This window comes from Littorina saxatilis, linkage group LG14, assembly GCF_037325665.1.
Source record: "Littorina saxatilis isolate snail1 linkage group LG14, US_GU_Lsax_2.0, whole genome shotgun sequence".
Taxonomy (NCBI): Eukaryota; Metazoa; Mollusca; class Gastropoda; order Littorinimorpha; family Littorinidae; genus Littorina; species Littorina saxatilis.
Genome location: NC_090258.1, coordinates 20,602,910 through 20,623,264, shown reverse-complemented (window position 1 = coordinate 20,623,264; position 20,355 = coordinate 20,602,910). Strand labels below are relative to the sequence as shown.

The window sequence follows — 20,355 nt, the reverse complement described above, 5'->3', positions numbered from 1 at the left end:
TGCACATTACGTTTCAAGAGCCTAGATTACCATGCAGTGACAAGAGCCTACTCAGTAAAGGGACGTAATGCTGTCTCTACAGCCCAGAGAGACTGTGTGAGTTTAATATATAATCAGTTAAGACTGAGTAAAAAATTATTACAATCGATAGTTACCAGTGAAAAGTTATATCGGAACACTCTTGTTGTGTTTTTGTTGTTGTAAAATGTAAGATCTGAAACGTTAAAAATTACGTAAAATTGGTGCGTTTTGGTCGAGTGGGATATGGGTCGTTGAACTGTGTTGTTACAGCCCGCCGAAGTTACCAACATATTATTATTATTATTATCAAAAGTGTTTTTGCTTTTTGTAATTCGGTTGGTTTGGTGCGTTATACAATGCATCTGCTTTTTCAAGACTAAACATTGATCACTTTAAAACACAAGGATCATCATTGGCCATCATGACTTGTATCATTTTACATCGCATTCTAAGAAAGAGCAGAATTCTCACTATGCGCGCGATACATTTCTAGAATCGCGTAGCGCAAAGTTGGAATTCCTACAATGGCGGCCATTGTTGGAATTCCAACAAAGCGCAGGTCATTTCCAGAAAAGCACCGATGACGAGATGGGTCGCAACATGCAGTCCAGAGAGACTGTGTGAGTTAAATATATAATCAATTAAGACTGAATAAAAATCATTACAATCGATAGTTACCAGTGAGAAGTTATATCGGCACTCTCTTGTTGTGTTGTTTTTTGTTGTTGTAAAATATAAGATCTGAAACTGTGACGTTAGAAATTACGTCAAATTGGTGCGTTTTGGTCGAGTGGGAAGTGACGTTGATCTGTGTTGCTCCAGCCCGCCAAGTTATCAAAAGTATTTTTTGTTCAGTTTTTGTAATTCGGTTGGTTTGGTGCGTTATACAATGCATCTGCATTTTTGAGACTAAGCATTGATAATTTTAAAACGCAAGGATCATCATATGCCAACATGACTTGTATCATTTTACATCGCATTCTAAGAAAGAGCAGAATTCTCACTATGCGCGCGGTACATTTCTAGAATCGCGTAGCGCAAAGTCAGAATTCCTACAATGGCGGCCATTGTTGGAATTCCAACAAAGCGCAGGTCATTTCCGGAAAAGCGCCGATGACGAGATGGGTCGCAACATCGACACTCGACTAGCCTCCCTTGCCTCTTCGCCTCCAAGATGGCTGCGTCCTTGCTGTTCGGGCGTGCAACCTCAAGGGCTTTGAAAGGCCTGATAAAATCGTACGCGCCAACAATAACATACTGCAACAAGAGATTCTTGTTGTCGCAAGCATACAGCTGCAAAGAATCATGGCACAAGCGACTGGAAGACCCAGTGTTAAGTCAGGTACCCCTGAGCGAATTTGCGATTCAGTTACGAGATCAGTTCGACAAACAGAAGAGCATCAGCGCTGTTGACATGGAGATCTTGGCCAACAAGATGCACGAGATGGATGTCGACGAGGCTGACTTCATGGAAGATGTCATAAGAAAGTGAGTGACAGTGTCAGCGTTTTCTCAACTTTCTGCGGCGATTTGGTATAAACTGAGGTTGCGGATACATTGTCATGTATACATTTACGCTGCCACACATTTATCCTACACAAGTGAGACAGAGAGATACCAATCATAACATAACAATATTGTTCAGCACAGTTCGTGCGAATGAAGTCATGTTAAACTAGTCTGGTAGGGACTTGTTTTTCCACTGCGAATGATGCCAAAGTTACCGAGACAAATGTGATTATCGAAACACGTGTACTTTTGGGCTTGATGTTTCCCCTGGAAGACTGTTTAGAACAAACACGTCACGCAAAACTTTCCACAATGACGTTACTTTGCTTTGGCGTCAAAGATTGCACGTTGGAAGAGATCTAGATTCCATTAGAAGCGTCTTCAATTTATACGCGTCAGGGATATAATTTGGAGCAGAATGCTTATATGGCTTGCTGTGTCTTACCAGTTTACATTCGTTTCTTTTTCAAATATTGAAAAGCTCGCTTTGGCTCGCAGCTCAATATTTAAAAAAGCAAGTTGTGTAAATCTGGCACAACACAGCAAGCATGATGTACTGTAGTATTCTCTTTGTATTGTATACCACTGTCATTGCCCATTGGACTCTTTTTGAGGCAAGACTTCAAATAACAAGTGCCCTTTCTTTCTGACCAGACCACCTTCTACTACATATGTATCCATTTTTTTTAACTCCAGGCCCCACCACAACTTCCTTGCTACCCCCGATCTGTTTGATTTCCTCTCTCTCTCTCTCTCTCTCTCTCTCTCTCTCTCTCTCTCTCTCTCTCTCTCTCTCTCTCTCTCTCTCTCTCTCTCTCGCTCTCTCTCTCTCTCTCTCTCTGTGCGTGTGTGTGTGTGTGTGCATGTGTATGTGCCTGCGTATATGTCTGTGTGTGTGTGTGTGTGTGTGAGTGTGAGTGTCTGTGTTGTATTGAGTGCGAACGTGATTGCAGGCATGCGGCGCGTGTGTGTGTGCGAGTCGACTTTTCTTTTCCTTTGTATTATATTGACATACATGTACATTTCAATGTTCTATTATGCATTATGTATTCGTATAGGTAATGTTGTAATTAGTAATACTGTATGATTGCGATTGACAATTGTCCTTTTATTGTCTTTATTTTTTTGTCTTAGTTTAGCAGGGACAGATTGTAAGACTAGGCGTGAGCCTAAAATCTCCATCCTTGAGTAATAAAGTTCGTTCGTTCGTTCTCTCTCTCTCTCTCTCTCTCTCTCTCTCTCTCTCTCTCTCTCTCTCTCTCTCTCTCTCTCTCTCTCTCTCTCTCTCTCTCCTGAGTCCTTCTGTCTTCCTTTTGTGGATTAATCTTTTACTAATACTATGTATAATATTAGGAATAGATTATAGTAGTATATATACTAGAGGAATACTAGGTGAATCGCGAGACAGAGACAGACAGCGTGGCGGTTCACCACAATCACCTTTGAAGGCGAAGTCCTGTCAAACGGGTTTGAGATTTTTAGAGCTTATTTCTTAGCCCTATATTATCTGTTGTGGCTTCTCAAATGCCAGAACATACAGACAGACAAAAGCCGCTAGACCCCATCACAAACAGAACTCTACAATACACAGGTTTTTTCCCACACACACACAAACACATACACAGAGAAGCCGTATATATATATGTATATCTATATCTATAAATATACATAGAGATAGGTGACAGTGTATTTTTCGCGTGGCTATAAATTGATTCGACCTTTTCACTTTGACAGTAAGAACAACTTACGGGTGCAAGGGAAACGTTCTGGACAGCGCAGTGACATTCTAAAAATAGTAACTTAGAAACGGGAATATGGATTGAAGCCACACAAAGGCGCAAAACACTAGAGAAGATAAGGAAGAGTTACTGGGAATGGTGAATTCGCCGGGGTGAATCGCGAGACAGAGACAGACAGCGTGGCGGTTCACCACAATCACCTTTGAAGGCGAAGTCCTGTCAAACGGGTTTGAGATTTTTAGAGCTTATTTCTTAGCCCTATATTATCTGTTGTGGCTTCTCAAATGCCAGAACATACAGACAGACAAAAGCCGCTAGACCACATCACAAACAGAACTCTACAATACACAGGTTTTTGCCCACACACACACACAAACACACACACACACAGAGAAGCCGTATATCTATATCTATAAATATATAGAGATAGGTGACAGTGTATTTTTCGCGTGGCTATAAATTGATTCGACCTTTTCACTTTGACAGTAAGAACAACTTGAGATTTTTAGAGCTTATTTCTTAGCCCTATATTATCTGTTGTGGCTTCTCAAATGCCAGAACATACAGACAGACAAAAGCCGCTAGACCACATCACAAACAGAAGTTTACAATACACAGGTTTTTGCCCACACACACACACAAACACACACACACACAGAGAAGCCGTATATATATATCTATATCTATAAATATATAGAGATAGGTGAGAGTGTATTTTTCGCGTGGCTATAAATTGATTCGACCTTTTCACTTTGACAGTAAGAACAACTTACGGGTGCAAGGGAAGCGTTCTGGACAGCGCAGTGACATTCTAAAAAGAGTAACTTAGAAACGGGAATATGGATTGAAGCCACACGAAGGAAGGGAGATAAACGGAAAACACTGGAGAAGATAAGGAAGAGTTACTTGTAATGGTGAAATGAACACAAAAACCAAAATCGGTTCAGCGCTGCGCGCTGAGAGCACGTGTTGAAATATCTCATCGATGATATTGTGTCCGGGGTGTAGCTGAATACGGTGTCCAAATTTGAAAAAGATCCACCGAGAACTTTGGCGTTGTGATGTGGTGTAGCGGCTTTGGTGTGTCGGTATGGGGGCCCGGGTAGCTGAGGTGGAACCAAAATCGGTTCAGCGCTGTGCGCTGAGAGCACGTGTTGAAAATTCTCATCGACCAGGTTGTGTCCGGGGTCTACCTGAATATGCCCACCAAATTTGAAGCAGATCCATCGAGAACTTTGGCCGTGCATCGCGAACACACACACACACACACACACACACACAGACAGACACAAGTCGTATATAGATATATACTTTTCATGGATGTAAATAACTTGCATTATATTAGACAAAAGCACTGGTGAACATCAAGTCATCTTAATTACTTTTATTGCAGGTTCAGAAAGTCACCAGCCTCCAACCCAGTTCGAGATTCCATAGTGTACGTCATTGTGCGGAACTACATCGACAGCGGCATGGCCGACCGCCTTCTTCCTCTGATGCAGACCAGGTCACAGACAGGCCTCTTCCCCGAAGCCTTTGCATTCAGCCATCTTCTGGATCACTTCATCGAAGAGAATGAACTTGCCAGCGCTGCCCAGGTTGCGTATGAGATCATGCTGCAAGAAGACTTCTCTCACCCCACCTCTCGTTTTCTTTCTCTGCATGCCTGTGTGCAGTATCTGGAGAGCGTGTCCTTGGACGATATCACCCCTGAAGAGATCAAAGACCCTGAGGGGGAGGAGGAGTGGTTTCCCGTCAGGTACATCAGATATCCTGTGTACGACGACCACTTTGACATCAAGTCCCAGCAGTACTTGCTAGGCAAGACTCTGTACTGCCTCGGTAAGGAGCTTGGAGCCAACACACTAGCTCACTCTCTTCAGGTTTCAGGTCTGGCGCTGTACCACAAGTTTTCTCGATGCTTGCAGCTTATGACGGATATTGCCAACTCTGGAGATGGTTCTCTTGTTCAGGACAGCCTGCGGCATGTGGAGGAAAGCTTAGAGAAAGTGCAGATAAGAGATCCGGAGAAACCGCAGAAAGAAACAGGCCTTCTAACCATTGATGACGAGATCTACAAGCTTCTTCCCACTCAAGAGGACAAGGAAGGTTTTGTCGCTCAGTTCAAACAGCTACGGCAAACTCTGCAGGACAAAGGGAAGGTTGTGGAGGAAAAGATGTCGGCTCTGAGTGAAACACTGGTGAAGAGTGAGCTCCTTCAACACGAAGCTGCTGATATTGAGGTAAGAAAAGTGAATGGTAAGTATGACCCTGTGGATACAAATTACAAAACAATAATTACAATAAAACACAAAACATGTACCATACAATAAAATAATACTTTATTATTTCGAACTGAAAAATTTAGCTGTAGCTAACAATGATACACAGTGAATATAAAACACCATTAAAATATATGAATAGAAGCGGCTATCACAGCAACGTCTTTTATGAAAGTATTTGGCATGGTGTTGGTGTTCCATAATGGAATGAACTCGTGACTAATATCTTTTCCAGGGCAAATGCTTTTAAAGGTCCTTGTCTACATTTTTGCTTTTTTTCAAAAATCTTATGGTTAGATTTCGCTAAAAAGTTATGTCAAATGATGAATGAACCATGGGGAAAAAAATGTATAGAAAATAAAATATGTAAAAAAAGATTTTAGTTTTGGGTAGCGTGACTCACGCTTCCAATATTTTGTTTTCTGTTTGCTGAGAACATGTGCTTTGCCTAAAAATACTGACCAATCAAATTCATGTCACTATGCTTATAGCCACGCCCAAACAAGTGCAGCAACAGTTTGACATTGGAGCGCTGTCCAGGCTTTTTTTTAGGACCAAAAAAAAAAGGTCTGTTTACGGTAACATAGGCCAAAAAAATAGGGTCGGTAGGTTGGGATTTTTTTTTTTTCCCAAATGCCAAAAAAAAGTCTAGGGTCGCGCGAAAAAAATAGGGTCGGTCGGGTTACCGTAAACAGACTATTTTTTTTTGTTGGCCTTAAACGCACGAAATGCATGGGATTTGAGAGGAGTTTTGCGCTTTCCAAATAAGGATATCCTACTATGAGTACTGCGCTGGAATACTACAATGAAATTTCAAACGGCTACACTGGCTTCGTCTTTACTGATCGAAAGGGGGTGTATTGTTGATATTTGTAGATAATAGACTCTGCATTTTAATGGTCAAATGGCAATTTCGGTACAAAAATGTAGACAAGGACCTTTAAGTTTATCAGCTTTCAGTTTTATTTCTCCACTTCAGAAAATCTCAGAATAATCTCAAGACAATATCATTTATTAAGATTAAATTCTAATGCAGCAAGTGCCTGCAAAAGAAAAAGGTTCCTTGTTTATGTCAATATGTGTTTATGAACTGTAAAATTGACAACATGTACTTGATCATCAAAAGCTCCTCATGTCAAGTGACAGGAGACTGGTTCTGCACAGGTCCCATGTATTGTTCCCTGATAGTGATATGCAGAGCAGTTACTTCCCTCCTTATGTGATCTTCTTTAGAAATCAAAGTATTTTATTCCTTTAGTTTCGCATTATGAACAATTTGGTTACATTGTCATTAACACTGTGGCTTAAGTTACTTACAATACAATACAATACAATACAATACAATAACTTTATTAATCTCTAAAAGAGAAATTACATTGCTGAGCGTTTGTGTCCGTAATAATAACATACATAAAACATTCAAAATAAACATTTGTTCTTTGTCCTGAGAAAATATAGCACATTGGTTATCACATAAGAAAGTATATTAAAAATAAATTAACATGCATTCACCATCAACAATGCACAAAAGAAAGTCAGCACCTTGCCGGTTATCACATATTGTCTAAGATTAAGAGAGTAGAAGGCAAAACAAAATCAACAATACTGAAACAATACAGAACACTGACCCCGTGCATCAGAGCGACAACACCAGCATCTACCGCCCCACCTGAGAATTGAAGATGTGAATTGCAGATGGAATGAACGAATTTCTGTAGCGTGTGGATCTTGCGGTTGGTTGTCTGAATCTGTTGCTCCTGTCTGTCCGTCTACTGTCAAATTCCGGTCTGAGTGGGTGCGAGTCGTCAGCCAAAATCTTCTGTACCTTGTCAGTCAGTCGTCGTTCATGTGTTGATGTGAAATTGTCCTGCTTCCTCCCAACCACCCCACTTGCTTTCCTGATGAATTTATCTAATCTATCCCTGTCTTGCTTGTTGATGTTGCCACCCCAACACACGGAGCCAAAGTACAACACACTATTGCACGTTGAAGTGTAAAACATCTGAAGGATTTCTTGTCTGATGTTAAAAGACCTGAGTTTTCTCAAAAAGTACAGGCGAGAGTGGAGTTTCTTCACAAGGGCATCAGAGTTTGGTTTCCATGTCAACTTATTGTCTATAATCACCCCCAAATACTTATACTGCTCTACCTTCTCTACGACCTCCCCCTTGATCACTATCTCCCTGTGTACATGTTCCCCCCTCCTGTTGTCCATTATCATTTCCTTTGTCTTCCCCACATTAAGCTCTAAATAGTTGTTTTCACACCACCCCACAAACCTATCTACCTCCTGCCTGTAGTCAGAGTCGTCGTCAACAGTCAGCAGTCCGGTCAGTCCAGTGTCGTCAGCAAACTTGGTTATGGGGCAGGAGTCACTAGAACTTCTGAAATCTGCTGTGTAGAGAGAAAAAAGAAAAGGTGAGAGTACTGTGCCTTGTGGTGCCCCTGTGTACTTACAAACGTACTCCTTCCCTTTTGGAAACAATTTGAAGTACCATCTCAGATGGTCAGCACTTTCTACCCCACCTATGTTAACCAAGATTTTTTTTAGCCGAGACCAGCTGTGCTGCAGCAGGTCACACAGAATTGTAGAAACTGTGTATCAATACGCTGGAATGCAGGCGTTAGATCGACGTTACAGGAAGCGACTGAAGTGACTGTGTGTACGGATACATCCGTACCAGGGCAGATAGAGCCATATGAGTGGGTACGGATATATCCGTACCTGGGAGACAATGAGTTAATAGACGAGGTAAGAACATGCCTCCACCTGGACAGATACATGAACTGCCTGGATGCTCTCAGTGCACAATAAGAATTTTGTGATTAATTAATTTTGTAAAAGCCACAAGTCACTCACCACGGCAAGCAGTCACTGAGTCAGAGTGTTGATTTCTGGTATTTGACTAAGTGGAGGGATGGATGTATCCGGCACGGTTGGCCTAGTGGTAAGGCGTCCGCCCCGTAATCGGGAGGTCGTGGGTTCGAACCCCGGCCGGGTCATACCTAAGACTTTAAAATTGGCAATCTAGTGGCTGCTCTGCCTGGCGTCTGGCATTATGGGGTTAGTGCTAGGACTGGTTGGTCCGGTGTCAGAATAATGTGACTGGGTGAGACACGAAGCCTGTGCTGCGACTTCTGTCTTGTGTGTGGCGCACGTTATATGTCAAAGCAGCACTGCCCTGATATGGCCCTTAGTGGTCGGCTGGGCGTTAAGCAAAAAAAAAAAAAAAATGAAATGGATGTATCCAATTTAAAAGCCCGGCCAGGTGTGAGAAGGTGAGCTTACTGTTTTCATTCAAAAGAGCATACCTTTGAGTGACTTAGGCCATGGTGTAAATACCAATAAGGCCAAAAAAAAAAAATTGTCTGTTTAGGGTAACCCGACCGACCCTATCGATTTGGCGCCGACCCAAAAACTTTTTTTTGATTTCAAAAAAAAAAAAAAAAAAAAGAGGTAAAAATGCTAAAAAGAGACATTTGGCGTTTCATTTACACACACACACCAAAAAAAAAAAAAAAAAAAAAAAAAAAAAACCTACCTACCTACCGACCCTACTTTTTTTGGTCATGTTACCCTAAACAGACAATTTTTTTTTTTTGGCCTAACAAACCAATTGCTCTTTATGTGTGTGTTTAGCAGCTCTATGAACTAAAGGAATGCAGTCGAATCCCCCTTTCTTCTTCTTCTGCGTTCGTGGGCTGAAACTCCCACGTACACTCGTGTTTTTTGCACGAGTGGAATTTTACGTGTATGACCGTTTTTTACCCCGCCATTTAGGCAGCCATACGCCGTTTTCAGAGGAAGCATGCTGGGTATTTTCGTGTTTCTATAACCCACCGAACTCTGACATGGATTACAGGATCTTTTTCGTGCGCACTTGGTCTTGTGCTTGCGTGTACACACGGGGGTGTTCGGACACCGAGGAGAGTCTGCACACAAAGTTGACTCTGAGAAATAAATCTCTCGCCGAACGTGGGGACGAACTCACGCTGACAGCGGCCAACTGGATACAAATCCAGCGCGCTACCGACTGAGCTACATCCCCGCCTACCCCCTGATTTTGTCAGATTTTTGGAGGTCTGCATAGGGGGGTTCCACTGTATGACAATGTTCTCACAGTGCTTTGTGACTGTTTGACACAGGTGCAGACAAAACGCCTGGAGGGGTGGCAGGAAGAACGGCAGGAGCTGCTCCAACAGCAGCTCTACGAGCTGGAGAAGACGCAGAAGGTGGAGGAGATCCAGAACACGCTGAAGGAGCTGCAGGAGAAGGAGGAGATGATCCGATTCTTCGAGCTCAACGACAAGATCCGTCTCATCCAGCCCAAGAGGCTGCCCAAGGAGAAGGTGGAGGAGGATGAGGATGAGGAGACGCTGCGACTAAAGCGCATCAAGCGCCGCAAGTTCCGCCACAACGTGTAGACGTGACTGTTTGGAGAGGTTCGGGGTTGGGTATGGGGATGTTGTTATAATCTTCTGCCACGGTATGGTGGACGAGGACACACTGCGACTCAAGTTCAACCACAATGTGTAGAAATGACTGGTTGGAGGAGGATGATGATGATAAGCCGCTGCGACTCAAGCGCCGCTAGTTCCGCCAAAACGTGTAGAAGTGACTGGTTGTGGGAGGGTGAAGGGAGCAGAAGGAGGGGGGGGGGGGGTCTGGGAGTATGGGGAGGGGTGCCATAGAATGCTGGACGAGGAGACGCTGCGACTCGAGCACATATCGTGTCACAAGTGCCGCCACAACGTGTAGGAGTGACTGGTTGTGGGAGGGTGAAGGGAGCAGAAGGAGGGTCGGTCTGGGAGTATGGGGAGGGGTGCCATAGAATGCTGGACGAGGGGACGCTGCGACTCGAGCACATATCGTGTCACAAGTGCCGCCACAACGTGTAGGAGTGACTGGTTGTGGGAGGGTGAAGGGAGCAGAAGGAGGGTCGGTCTGGGAGTATGGGGAGGGGTGCCATAGAATGCTGGACGAGGGGACGCTGCGACTCGAGCACATATCGTGTCACAAGTGCCGCCACAACGTGTAGGAGTGACTGGTTGGAAGAAGGTTGGTGATGTTATAACCTGCTGTAGCATGGATGATGAGGAGACATTGTCACTGAAGCGCCAATAGTTTTGCCATAATGTGTAGAAATGACTGTTTTGAGTTGTGTGTAAGGGTGGGTGGCTGTAGGGATGATGATGAGAGAACTTTCTTCTACATCATGGTGGACGAGGAGGCATTGCGACCACATGTTGGAGTAATTTTCCTTGTAAAGTCTGCAAAATCGAGTTTTGTCAGTTTTAATTCATTTATTTGTTTAATAAGTCATAACAAGTTGTATGGTCAGGGGGAAAAGTATGGCAATAAGAAAACGTTATTTTCATGGCCTTATGCCTTAGTCAAGAGTTTGGTTGTTTTTGTTTGTTTTGCCTGTTCGTTTGTTTATCGAAATAATTGCAAACATGCTACGACTACCTGAGTAAACAACAATTCTTGTTTCTATAAACAGTTTTGAAATGTGGACTTGAAATCTGTGTATGCGATATATATATGTATCACACTTATACATTTAGGACTATCACCATTCAATGTACAGTCGAACCCACTTAAAACGAACACGCTAGTTACGAATTTTGACTTATAACGTATTAGTTTTAAGTTCCCAACTGAATACTTCTTTCTTCATGCTTAAAAAAAATGCTTAAAACGAATTCTTTATAACGAATTTATGCTTATAACGAGCACTTTTTGGATTCCCAAGCATGCATAATGTCTGTAATTTACTCACGCTTATGACGAAATCTTTAAACTCGTCCCGAGATCGACATATCATGGGAATTTGAGAAGTTTGAATACATGTGTCAAAGTCTTCCCTTGCGTCGACTGCTTGAACCATTGCTCAACCGATCACTGAATAAAGTTAAACTGATTACACTGTACTCACAAAACAATTTCAAATTTAGAATCAAAGTGATTGATAGCTCAGCCACTGAACATGAATGACTGACTGACGTTTATTTCCTTCGCGAATACCAAAAACGAAACATCAATGTTTAGAACGGAAGCCATTGCCAAAAAATATAGATGCCAGAGTGGTTTCCCTTGGACAAGGGAAACCACACTCTCAACGTTTGCGTTCGCCGGTTCGCGATAGTTTATCAGTCAGTCAGTGCTTTCGATTTGGATTTGAACATCATGTTGCAACAACAAAAAAAACAACTAAATTGGCCAAGGTTTGCTACCCGTCGCCAAGGTAAGTGATTCCGGACAAATGATAGGAACACCGCGAATGTGGACAGTGTCAGTGTGTGCGTGTGTGTGACCAAAAACGTAACAACTGGATGAAACATCTGTGTGCTCACTCTCACTCAAACTCAACAATCATCACTCAACATGAGACACACATGAACATGTAACTGAATATGTCACTTTATTGTCTAAACGTGAAGCAGCATGAAAGTTGCGAAAGAAACAAATTGAAACACCATAAAATGTACAAGACTTAAAAAAATAAAAAAAAAAATAAAAAAAAATCGATCAATTTTCTTAATACGAATTTTGGTTAAGACGAACTTTTTTTCCGATCCCCAGTGATTCGTCTTAAGCGAGTTCGACTGTAATTAAAGATGTTAAGTAATTCATATACGCTTACACTGACTCTTTTATTGAGTAGTAAGAATGAACATGCTCTGTGTATGTGTGTGTGACTGTGTGTGTGTGTCACTCTCTGTGTGTGTCCGTGTCACTCTGTGTGTGTCCGTGTGTGTGTATACTGTTCAAAAAAAGAAACGCATAGCTTGTAATATTTGGTTAATTTAGTTATATGGCTACAAGGATATCCACCAAACTGCAGAAAATGTTTATCTGGTCGTCGACCTTTCGTCCATTGCCACAAGTGAGCTCTGCACGTGACGCATGCGTTATCAGTGGCTACAATGTCAAAATTGCTCATTTGGCATGACCACTCGTCATGCTTCAGTGTAATCTCGTGAAACTCGGGGAATATTGAGCTCTCACCATGTCTTCCAAAACCCATAAAAGCGGATTGTTCGCCACAAAGAAATCAGACAACAATTCAGCGACGAAAGATGGCCCGATGGAGCAGAGAAGACCGACAAATTGCATTGGGTCGTTTACAAGCAGGCCAAAGTCAAAGTGCAATCGCCAGGCACTTCCACGTGTCCCAGAGCACCATCAGTAGACTGTGGGTCAGGTTTCAAGCCACTGGCTCCGTTGCTGACTTGCCACGAGCGGGAAGACCAAGGGCGACAACTGCTGCTCACGACCGCTTCATACGGCTCCGCCACCTCCGGAATCGTTTCCTGTCGGCCTCATCTTCTGTCCAGGCTCTCCCCGGGCCACACCGATTATCGGACCAGACCGTGCGGAACCGCCTGCATGAAGCTGGTTTGAGAGCTCGCAGACCTCACAGAGGAGCTGTCCTCACCCGCCGCCATCGCCAGAACCGAGTGCAGTGGGGCAACCAGCACCTTCGCTGGACCGTCCGGAATCACTGGAGACACGTGTGGTTCAGCGACGAGTCCTACTTCCTGCTCCAGCGACATGATGGTCGGAGGAGGGTCTACCGGAGAGTAAACGAACGTTACGCGCCCAACTGTGTGGATGAGGCACCCGTTCATGGTGGTGGAGGCGTCATGGTGTGGGGGGCGATCAATACCGCTGGAAGGAGCACCCTGGTGCACGTCCAAGGGCGCATAACTGCCCAGCGATACGTGGAGGAAATTCTGCGCCCACACGCCCTTCCTCTTCTGGCTGACCAGGATGCCATATTCCAGCAGGACAACGCTCGCCCGCACACAGCATGACTCACCACCCAGTTCCTCACCGACCACCATGTCCAGGTGCTTCCCTGGCCATCCATGTCGCCAGACATGAACCCGATAGAACACCTCTGGGATGAATTGGACAGACGTGTGCGCAGGCGAGAAGAAGCGCCGGCAAATCACCGCGATCTATTGCAGGCACTTCAGGAGGAGTGGGACACCATCCCACAGCAAGATATCCGGCATCTGATCCAGTCCATGCCCAGAAGGTGCCGGGCAGTTGTTGCTGCTCAAGGCAGTCACACCCCCTACTGACTTGACAGCCTTGGCACCCAATCGTATTGATTGACTGATTGATTTGAAGATGCAAATGAACTGTGTGTGCATTCAACTGTGTCCATACCAAATTTCAAACAAATAATCTAAATATTGGATTTTCTGTTAATTTTTTCGAAAAATAAAACAAATTTGGCAAGTAGCAACTATGCGTTTCTTTTTTTGAACAGTATATTTTTATTATGTTCCCTTTCAACTCAAATATGTGTTGTCAGGGAGACCTGTCAAAAACAAAAATAATACAAAATTAAATTACATTGTACAATAAACCTTCTTCTTCTTCAGTGTTCGATGATGGTTGTGTCTAAATTTGTTGGCCCGTGATGTTGACAAAGTGGGCTGTGCACTAAACATTCAAAAGCACAGCTAAATGGTAATGGTTTGACTGTTTCAAATGGTGTTTATGTACGAGGGTTTTAGGCGTGCAATAAAAGAAATGGTATTCACATACAATGGTATTATACATTGTGCTTGTTACTCATCATTCAAAATGTCCCGTCTTAAAGATTGCCAAGGGCTGCAGCGAAGCCATAATAATAATAATAATACGAGAATTTAATTTATTTATAACGCGCACATATCTCACCACAAGGCGACTCAAGGCTCAAGCCATCTCGTATGTAAGACGGCAGGCAAAGGTTCATACCACACACACACACACAAACACACACAGTGACACCCACGCACGCACATTTGCACGCATGCACACACATACACATACATCAGTATACACACACACGCACACACACACACACGCACACACACACACAGACACACACACACACAGACACACACACACATATATATATACACACATTTACTTTGCAGAAAAAAAAGTGAGACCGAATGACAATCACGGTAAACAAAACATTGGACATACATTCACACAAGTACAACGACAACTCAGGCTGTACAAAAACCGACATGAACCGAAAGGTTCGGACGTAAGATGAGGTACAAACTCATAAAAAGTTCAATTTATGGATTGGCAACTCCCTCTATATGTGCATAGTCATACACGTATCGTACTTCTTCGTGCGCACACTACACGCATGGATGCGTTGAGAGAATTTTCCACAGAGCAGAATTCGCACCGAAAAGGATGTGAAAGGGTTTAAAGTCTGTGTATTGGGTTATACTGAGCAAATACCCCCCCCCCCCAAAAAAAAAAAAAAAAAAAAATTTTTTTTAAATAAAAACAGCCTCAGAAAGTTCGATTGTTACCCTAGTTCCAAGACTGACGCAAATCCAGTATTAACCTGCATATAAAGAAAAACATTTTGACGTATGTTTGCAGCTGTACATCTATATAAGCTTACAATATTATTCATGCATTTTTCAAAGGATGGGTAAACTCGCCTCCATTTCCCGTGTAAACTACTTCGTAAATCACGGCTATAGATCTCCGCTCAGGCTTTTTACACGGTGCAAGATGGAACGCGCATTTTAAGTTAACCGTCCTAAAAAAATCTAAGAAATCAGGTCTGAAAACGTAAAAAGGAAGGAGTCTTAAAATGGAGGTAATTAATTTTACAGAGGTTGTGAACAGAAAAACTGAAAAAAGCAAGGCCCTAAAAGCAAGGAGAGGGCCGGGGATCTTATATCAGTCTTGAGCATATCTGTGTGTGCGGGCGTGTTTGTGTGTGTGTGAGTGTGTGTGTTGTGATTAAAAAAATTGAATTGAATTATTTATCATTTCCCGCTGGATTAAATTTTATTTTTTTATTTTTTATAGATATGTCATTAATCTGAAAAGGTGCTGAAAATGACAGAACAATCGGTCCCGTATGTTCGCTTGCTTCGCGGAGACCAGCGCGACCCGTCTTGGTGTTCGGGTTCTTTTGGTGATGACTAATCCCAGATTTTTGGCGTTGATCTTTTAGTTTCAGGCCGACAGATCGACTAAATATTTTGACATTGCTTCACGCGACTTGTTTCATTTTGTAGTGGTCACCTCAATCCACAAGAATGTCAGCCAGTGCGTGTAAGGTTTTGACTTTGCGACTATTCAGTGTTCATCGATTTAAGAATGAGAAATGGGCTAGGCGACCACGGATGGCAAATAACGATCTTGAAGGTACATTCTCAGTTGTTGGTTCATGCTCATTCTGATAATCATCGGTCCACGCTATCGCCGCGTCATGTCATAAATGAGACCCGAAGGGAAGGAACTCGTTTTGACCTGAGCCTGTTTGTTTAATGCCCAGCCGACCACGAAGGGCCATATCAGGGCGGCCGGTGCTGCTTTGACATATAACGTGCGCCACACACAAGACAGAAGTCGCAGCACAGGCTTCATGTCTCACCCAGTCACATTATTCTGACACCGGACCAACCAGTCCTAGCACTAACCCCATAATGCCAGACGCCAGGCGGAGCAGCCACTAGATTGCCAATTTTAAAGTCTTAGGTATGACCCGGCCGGGGCCGTTCGAACCCACGACCTCCCGATCACGGGGCGGACGCCTTACCACTACCCTGAGCCTGTTCAGGATGGGTTCAAGCTATCACGTACACTATCACGGATCTCTTCAGGCTTGTCCATGGCGGGGTCAGAGTTTCCTTCCACTTGGGCACATACTGAATTTTATCAGTCAGACTGCTTCCTGTGCACAATGCCTTTTTTTTCAGAATTAACTTTGCAGACTGATCAGTGACATGGGAGTCATTTCATACGCAGCTGGAGAGTACAGAGAGGGTCACCATGGGGGGGGGGGGGGGGGGGGGGTGTCTGTGCACGTGCACGTTGAGGCCAAAAGTGCCATGCACGGTGATCCACCATGGTGCACGTTACGAAAAAGCTCCATGCACGGTGCACGCCGGACCTCTGTGCACGGTGCACGGTGCACGCTACGAGAATTTCCCCATTCCCATGCTCGTTACGTCCAAAAAGCCCATTCCCGGTGCACGTGGTAAAGCATCGCCCCCCTCTACAGAGTAAAATTGATTGACATTGGAGTCATTTCATACGCGGCTGGAGAGTACAGAGTAAAATTGAAATATGGGAGTCATTTAAAACGCGGCTGAAGAGAACAGAGTTAAATTGATTGACATGGGAGTCATTTAAAACGCGGCTGGAGAGTACAGAGTAAAATTGGAATAGGTCACTCGATCAACCGACGTGTCCCAAACAAAAAAAGAGACAACATTTGTAAAGAAATGATTAAAACCACGTACTTAAGCTCGAAAATCGCGTTTTTCCTTCAGTTTTACCAATTCATTCAATTGTGATTTGATACCCTGTCCTTCCTTATCAATCCTCGAACTTACACAAGCATTATCTTAAAAAAAATGACACTTCTTCTTCTCAGGGGTAGACTAAAAGCATATTTTCTGTTAAAATGGGTGGTGGAAGGGGAAGTAGAAGTTCAAAATTTAGTGCGTTAAGGGGGTATTCATTTATTTTACCACGGTTTAAGGGATATACCATACCTTGGATGTGACAAAGTTTTAGAAATGTCTTATCACTTTTACACGTTTAATTTCATGTGTGTTTGAATTTTATGTTTGGCATTCAAAGTTGTTGTTTCTGTGGTGATGTGCTTGATGGCTCATACGAGGAAAAAAAAATCAAATATTATTAAAAGAACCCATGGACTGCAGGAAGAATTTAGTTGAACAACATTTATAATACTGAGAAAAAAACCATGATGTACAAAGAATGATAATTAGGCCAAAACTGAGACAATGTTTTTCAAGAAAGGCGATCCTTGTGGTTGTTTTGCTTGTCATTGAGTATTGATTTTCTTCAGGTGCCAGCAGATTGGTTCTGCATATCTCTCACTTTGACTTACTCATTTTGCACATAATTATGTGACCCTCCACCACGAAATGAGTCGCATGTCACCTCGCGCGGTTCTGCGCTAGGCTTGATATAAGTCCGGAGAGTGTCTGGTAACAGTGTGAGGGTCACCTTAGTCACAGGCTTATAACTCAAACATTTTTCGCTCTTTTCTAAAACGGTTTTCACCACAGGATAGAGCATAAAAAAACTCTTTAGGAAAATATAAAAATATGAAAATCATGCAAAGGTGACATGCGACTCATTCCGTGGTGGAGGGTCACAATTATCGTATGCATATAGATCGCTAACGAGTAACGTCCCTTTAATGATCATATCTTAAATGTATTATACAGAAGAAAATGTCCAGATCAGATCGCTCCCCCCCCCCTCCCCCCCCGCGGGTTAGGGGGAGTCCCATATTGGTTGGGACGAGAAAGAATTTACCCGATGCTACCCAGCATGTCGTAAGAGGCGACTAACGGTTCTGTTTCTCCTTTTACCCTTGTTAAGTGTTTCTTGTATAGAAAATAGTCCATGTTTGTGAAGATTTTTAGTCAAGCAGTATGTAAGAAATGTTAAGTCCTTTGTACTGGAAACTTGCATTCTCCCAGTAAGGTAATATATTGTACTACGTTGCAAGCCCCTGGAGCAATTTTTTGATTAGTGCTTTTGTGAACAAGAAACAATTGACAATCCCATCTCCCCCCTTTCCCCGTCGCGATATAACCTTGAATGGTTGAAAACGACGTTAAACACCAAATAAAGAAAGAAAGAAAGATCAGATCGCTTCCAAAGTGATGCCATAAGATTCTGCGTTGCAAATAATGCTTCCGTGCAGGAGGACTGCCTTCACTTTGCAAAATAAAAGTGGTATTAAAGCTTAATTAAATGTCGTAAATAGGCACAAAACAACACACTTTGTGACAGGTTGTTACGTTACTTTCCCCGAGTTACTTCCACGGAGATAAAGACTAGTCTATATCTATGTGGCTACTTTCCGTGTTTGTGTGAGTGCCGCTTCTGGATCTGGATCTGGATTTGATGAGTTGCAGGGGCCACTTTTGGCCATCGTCGCAACTGTAGGAGTGCGCAGCGCTCCCTATCAATACAAACCTAACTATACTGTACCTAATTTCAAAACAGGGTTATTAAAAACGGATCCTAGGGAGGAAGTTCAGAACACCCCCGATTTGCCAATCGCCGTGGAGAAGGCGTTGGCTGTTCATAGAGGTCGCTTCCGGCCTAGCAGCCAGGCAGCGCATCCGTCTGGACTCATTTTTACTCCAGCACTGGAGAGCAGTGCTCAGCGCTTGAAGCTCAGTAATTCACTTTCATTTCATTAATTCGTGCCTTTTCAAGCAAATCTTGTCGTGTGCGTCGAGTATAAGGTACAGTAGATTCCCAGGATTCTTCAAATTCGTCAAATTCGCCTGAAACTCCAACCAGACGGTCAGATCAATGGTATCCGGATATCCGGTGAATCAGGATTGTATGTTTAAAAAACAACAACAGCTAGAAGAACTTCACAAACAATGAATATTCAGTAATTGTTCCAAATGACCTACTTCTTTCTCTATCCCATCCCTCCCCGATTCCTCGATCCTATCCCCTTCACCCCCCTCCCCCTCCAACTCCTCCCCCAGCCGTGTCCTGGGTTGAGGGGAGCGAGAGGCAGGGTGGAGGCATGCTGTTGGAAGAGAGGGTGAGGGGGGGGGGGGGGAGAGGGGGAGGGGTGTGTGTGTGTGTGTGTGTGTGAGGGGGGGTCTCTAATCAATATTTGTTCGAAAAATCATGGGCCACATCCAACCCTTCACAATTTCTGTACCGCAACATCTGCAGACTGGGAAAAGGCGAAAGATGTCAGAGATAAAACCGCCAGAGGGGCTGCGTAGAAAACTGTTTGTACAAAAGTCAGAAGAAAGTCTTTCCGGGCATGCTTTGGCACATATCTCATCAAGCGAAACATTGATTGGGTAGAGTCTTTTGTGGTGTTGTCACGAAGACGGAGCGGCAAACGGGAGACAGCTGTCCACAAGACGTCTTTGCGATCAATCTCCATAAAATTTTATTCGAACTGTATGGCCCGTGGTTGTTCCGGGGGCAAAGATTGAGAGAGAGAGAGAGAGAGAGAGAGAGAGAGAGATGATGATGATGATGATGATGATGATGATGATGATGATGATGATGATGGAACTTTATTTTTCAAGAATAGAGGTTTAAGGCGACGCCTTTTCTTACAACCGGTCCTTACTTCTAATACAAATGTCTAATAAATGATAAACAAGTAAAACAACATGACAAATAAACAATTTATACGAACAAACAAGCAAACAAACAATCGACAAATAAGCAAACAAGCTAATAAACACAAACTACAAAATGACAAAGTAAGCATACATTAAAAAAAAATTAAAATAAACAACAACATACATATCGAAAGCGAAACATGCAACGTGTTAATTGAGGTTACACGTGTAAAGTGATCGACGGTAAAATTCACACGATACCAACGTTGACACTAATGCCTACAATGATTATATGGTGTAAATGATGATGATGAAGATGATGATGATGGTGGTTATGATGATGATGATGATGATGATGATGATGATGATGATGATGATGATGATGATGGAGAATCGCAACATACATTCCACATAATACATGTAATAAACAATATATTTTTGTAATTCATAAAGCTTTGCCAATTGTTGACAGCTACTTGCACATGTTAAGACTAGTATAGCCATCTAGGTAGACATATAATAATTATGCAGAGCTTGTTTAAAACTCTTTAGTGAGGTTAATGATCTTATTACAGACGGAATGGTGTTCCACACCATTGAGCCAGAGAAGGCTTGACTAGTTTTGAACGAACCAATCCTGGGTATTGGTGGTAGAAAAT

General features: G+C 43.1%; 1 protein-coding gene across 1 annotated transcript; it reads left to right on the top strand.

The window, feature by feature from the left end:
* The first annotated feature begins 1,181 nt into the window (after positions 1 to 1,181).
* Positions 1,182 to 10,059, top strand: LOC138947329 (small ribosomal subunit protein mS27-like). The gene is made up of 3 exons (XM_070318777.1): positions 1,182 to 1,509; positions 4,663 to 5,512; positions 9,698 to 10,059. Exons 1-3 carry the CDS (start codon positions 1,196 to 1,198, stop codon positions 9,974 to 9,976), a joined length of 1,443 nt encoding a protein of 480 aa, XP_070174878.1. The 5' UTR covers positions 1,182 to 1,195; the 3' UTR covers positions 9,977 to 10,059.
* Positions 10,060 to 20,355: the final 10,296 nt, after the last annotated feature.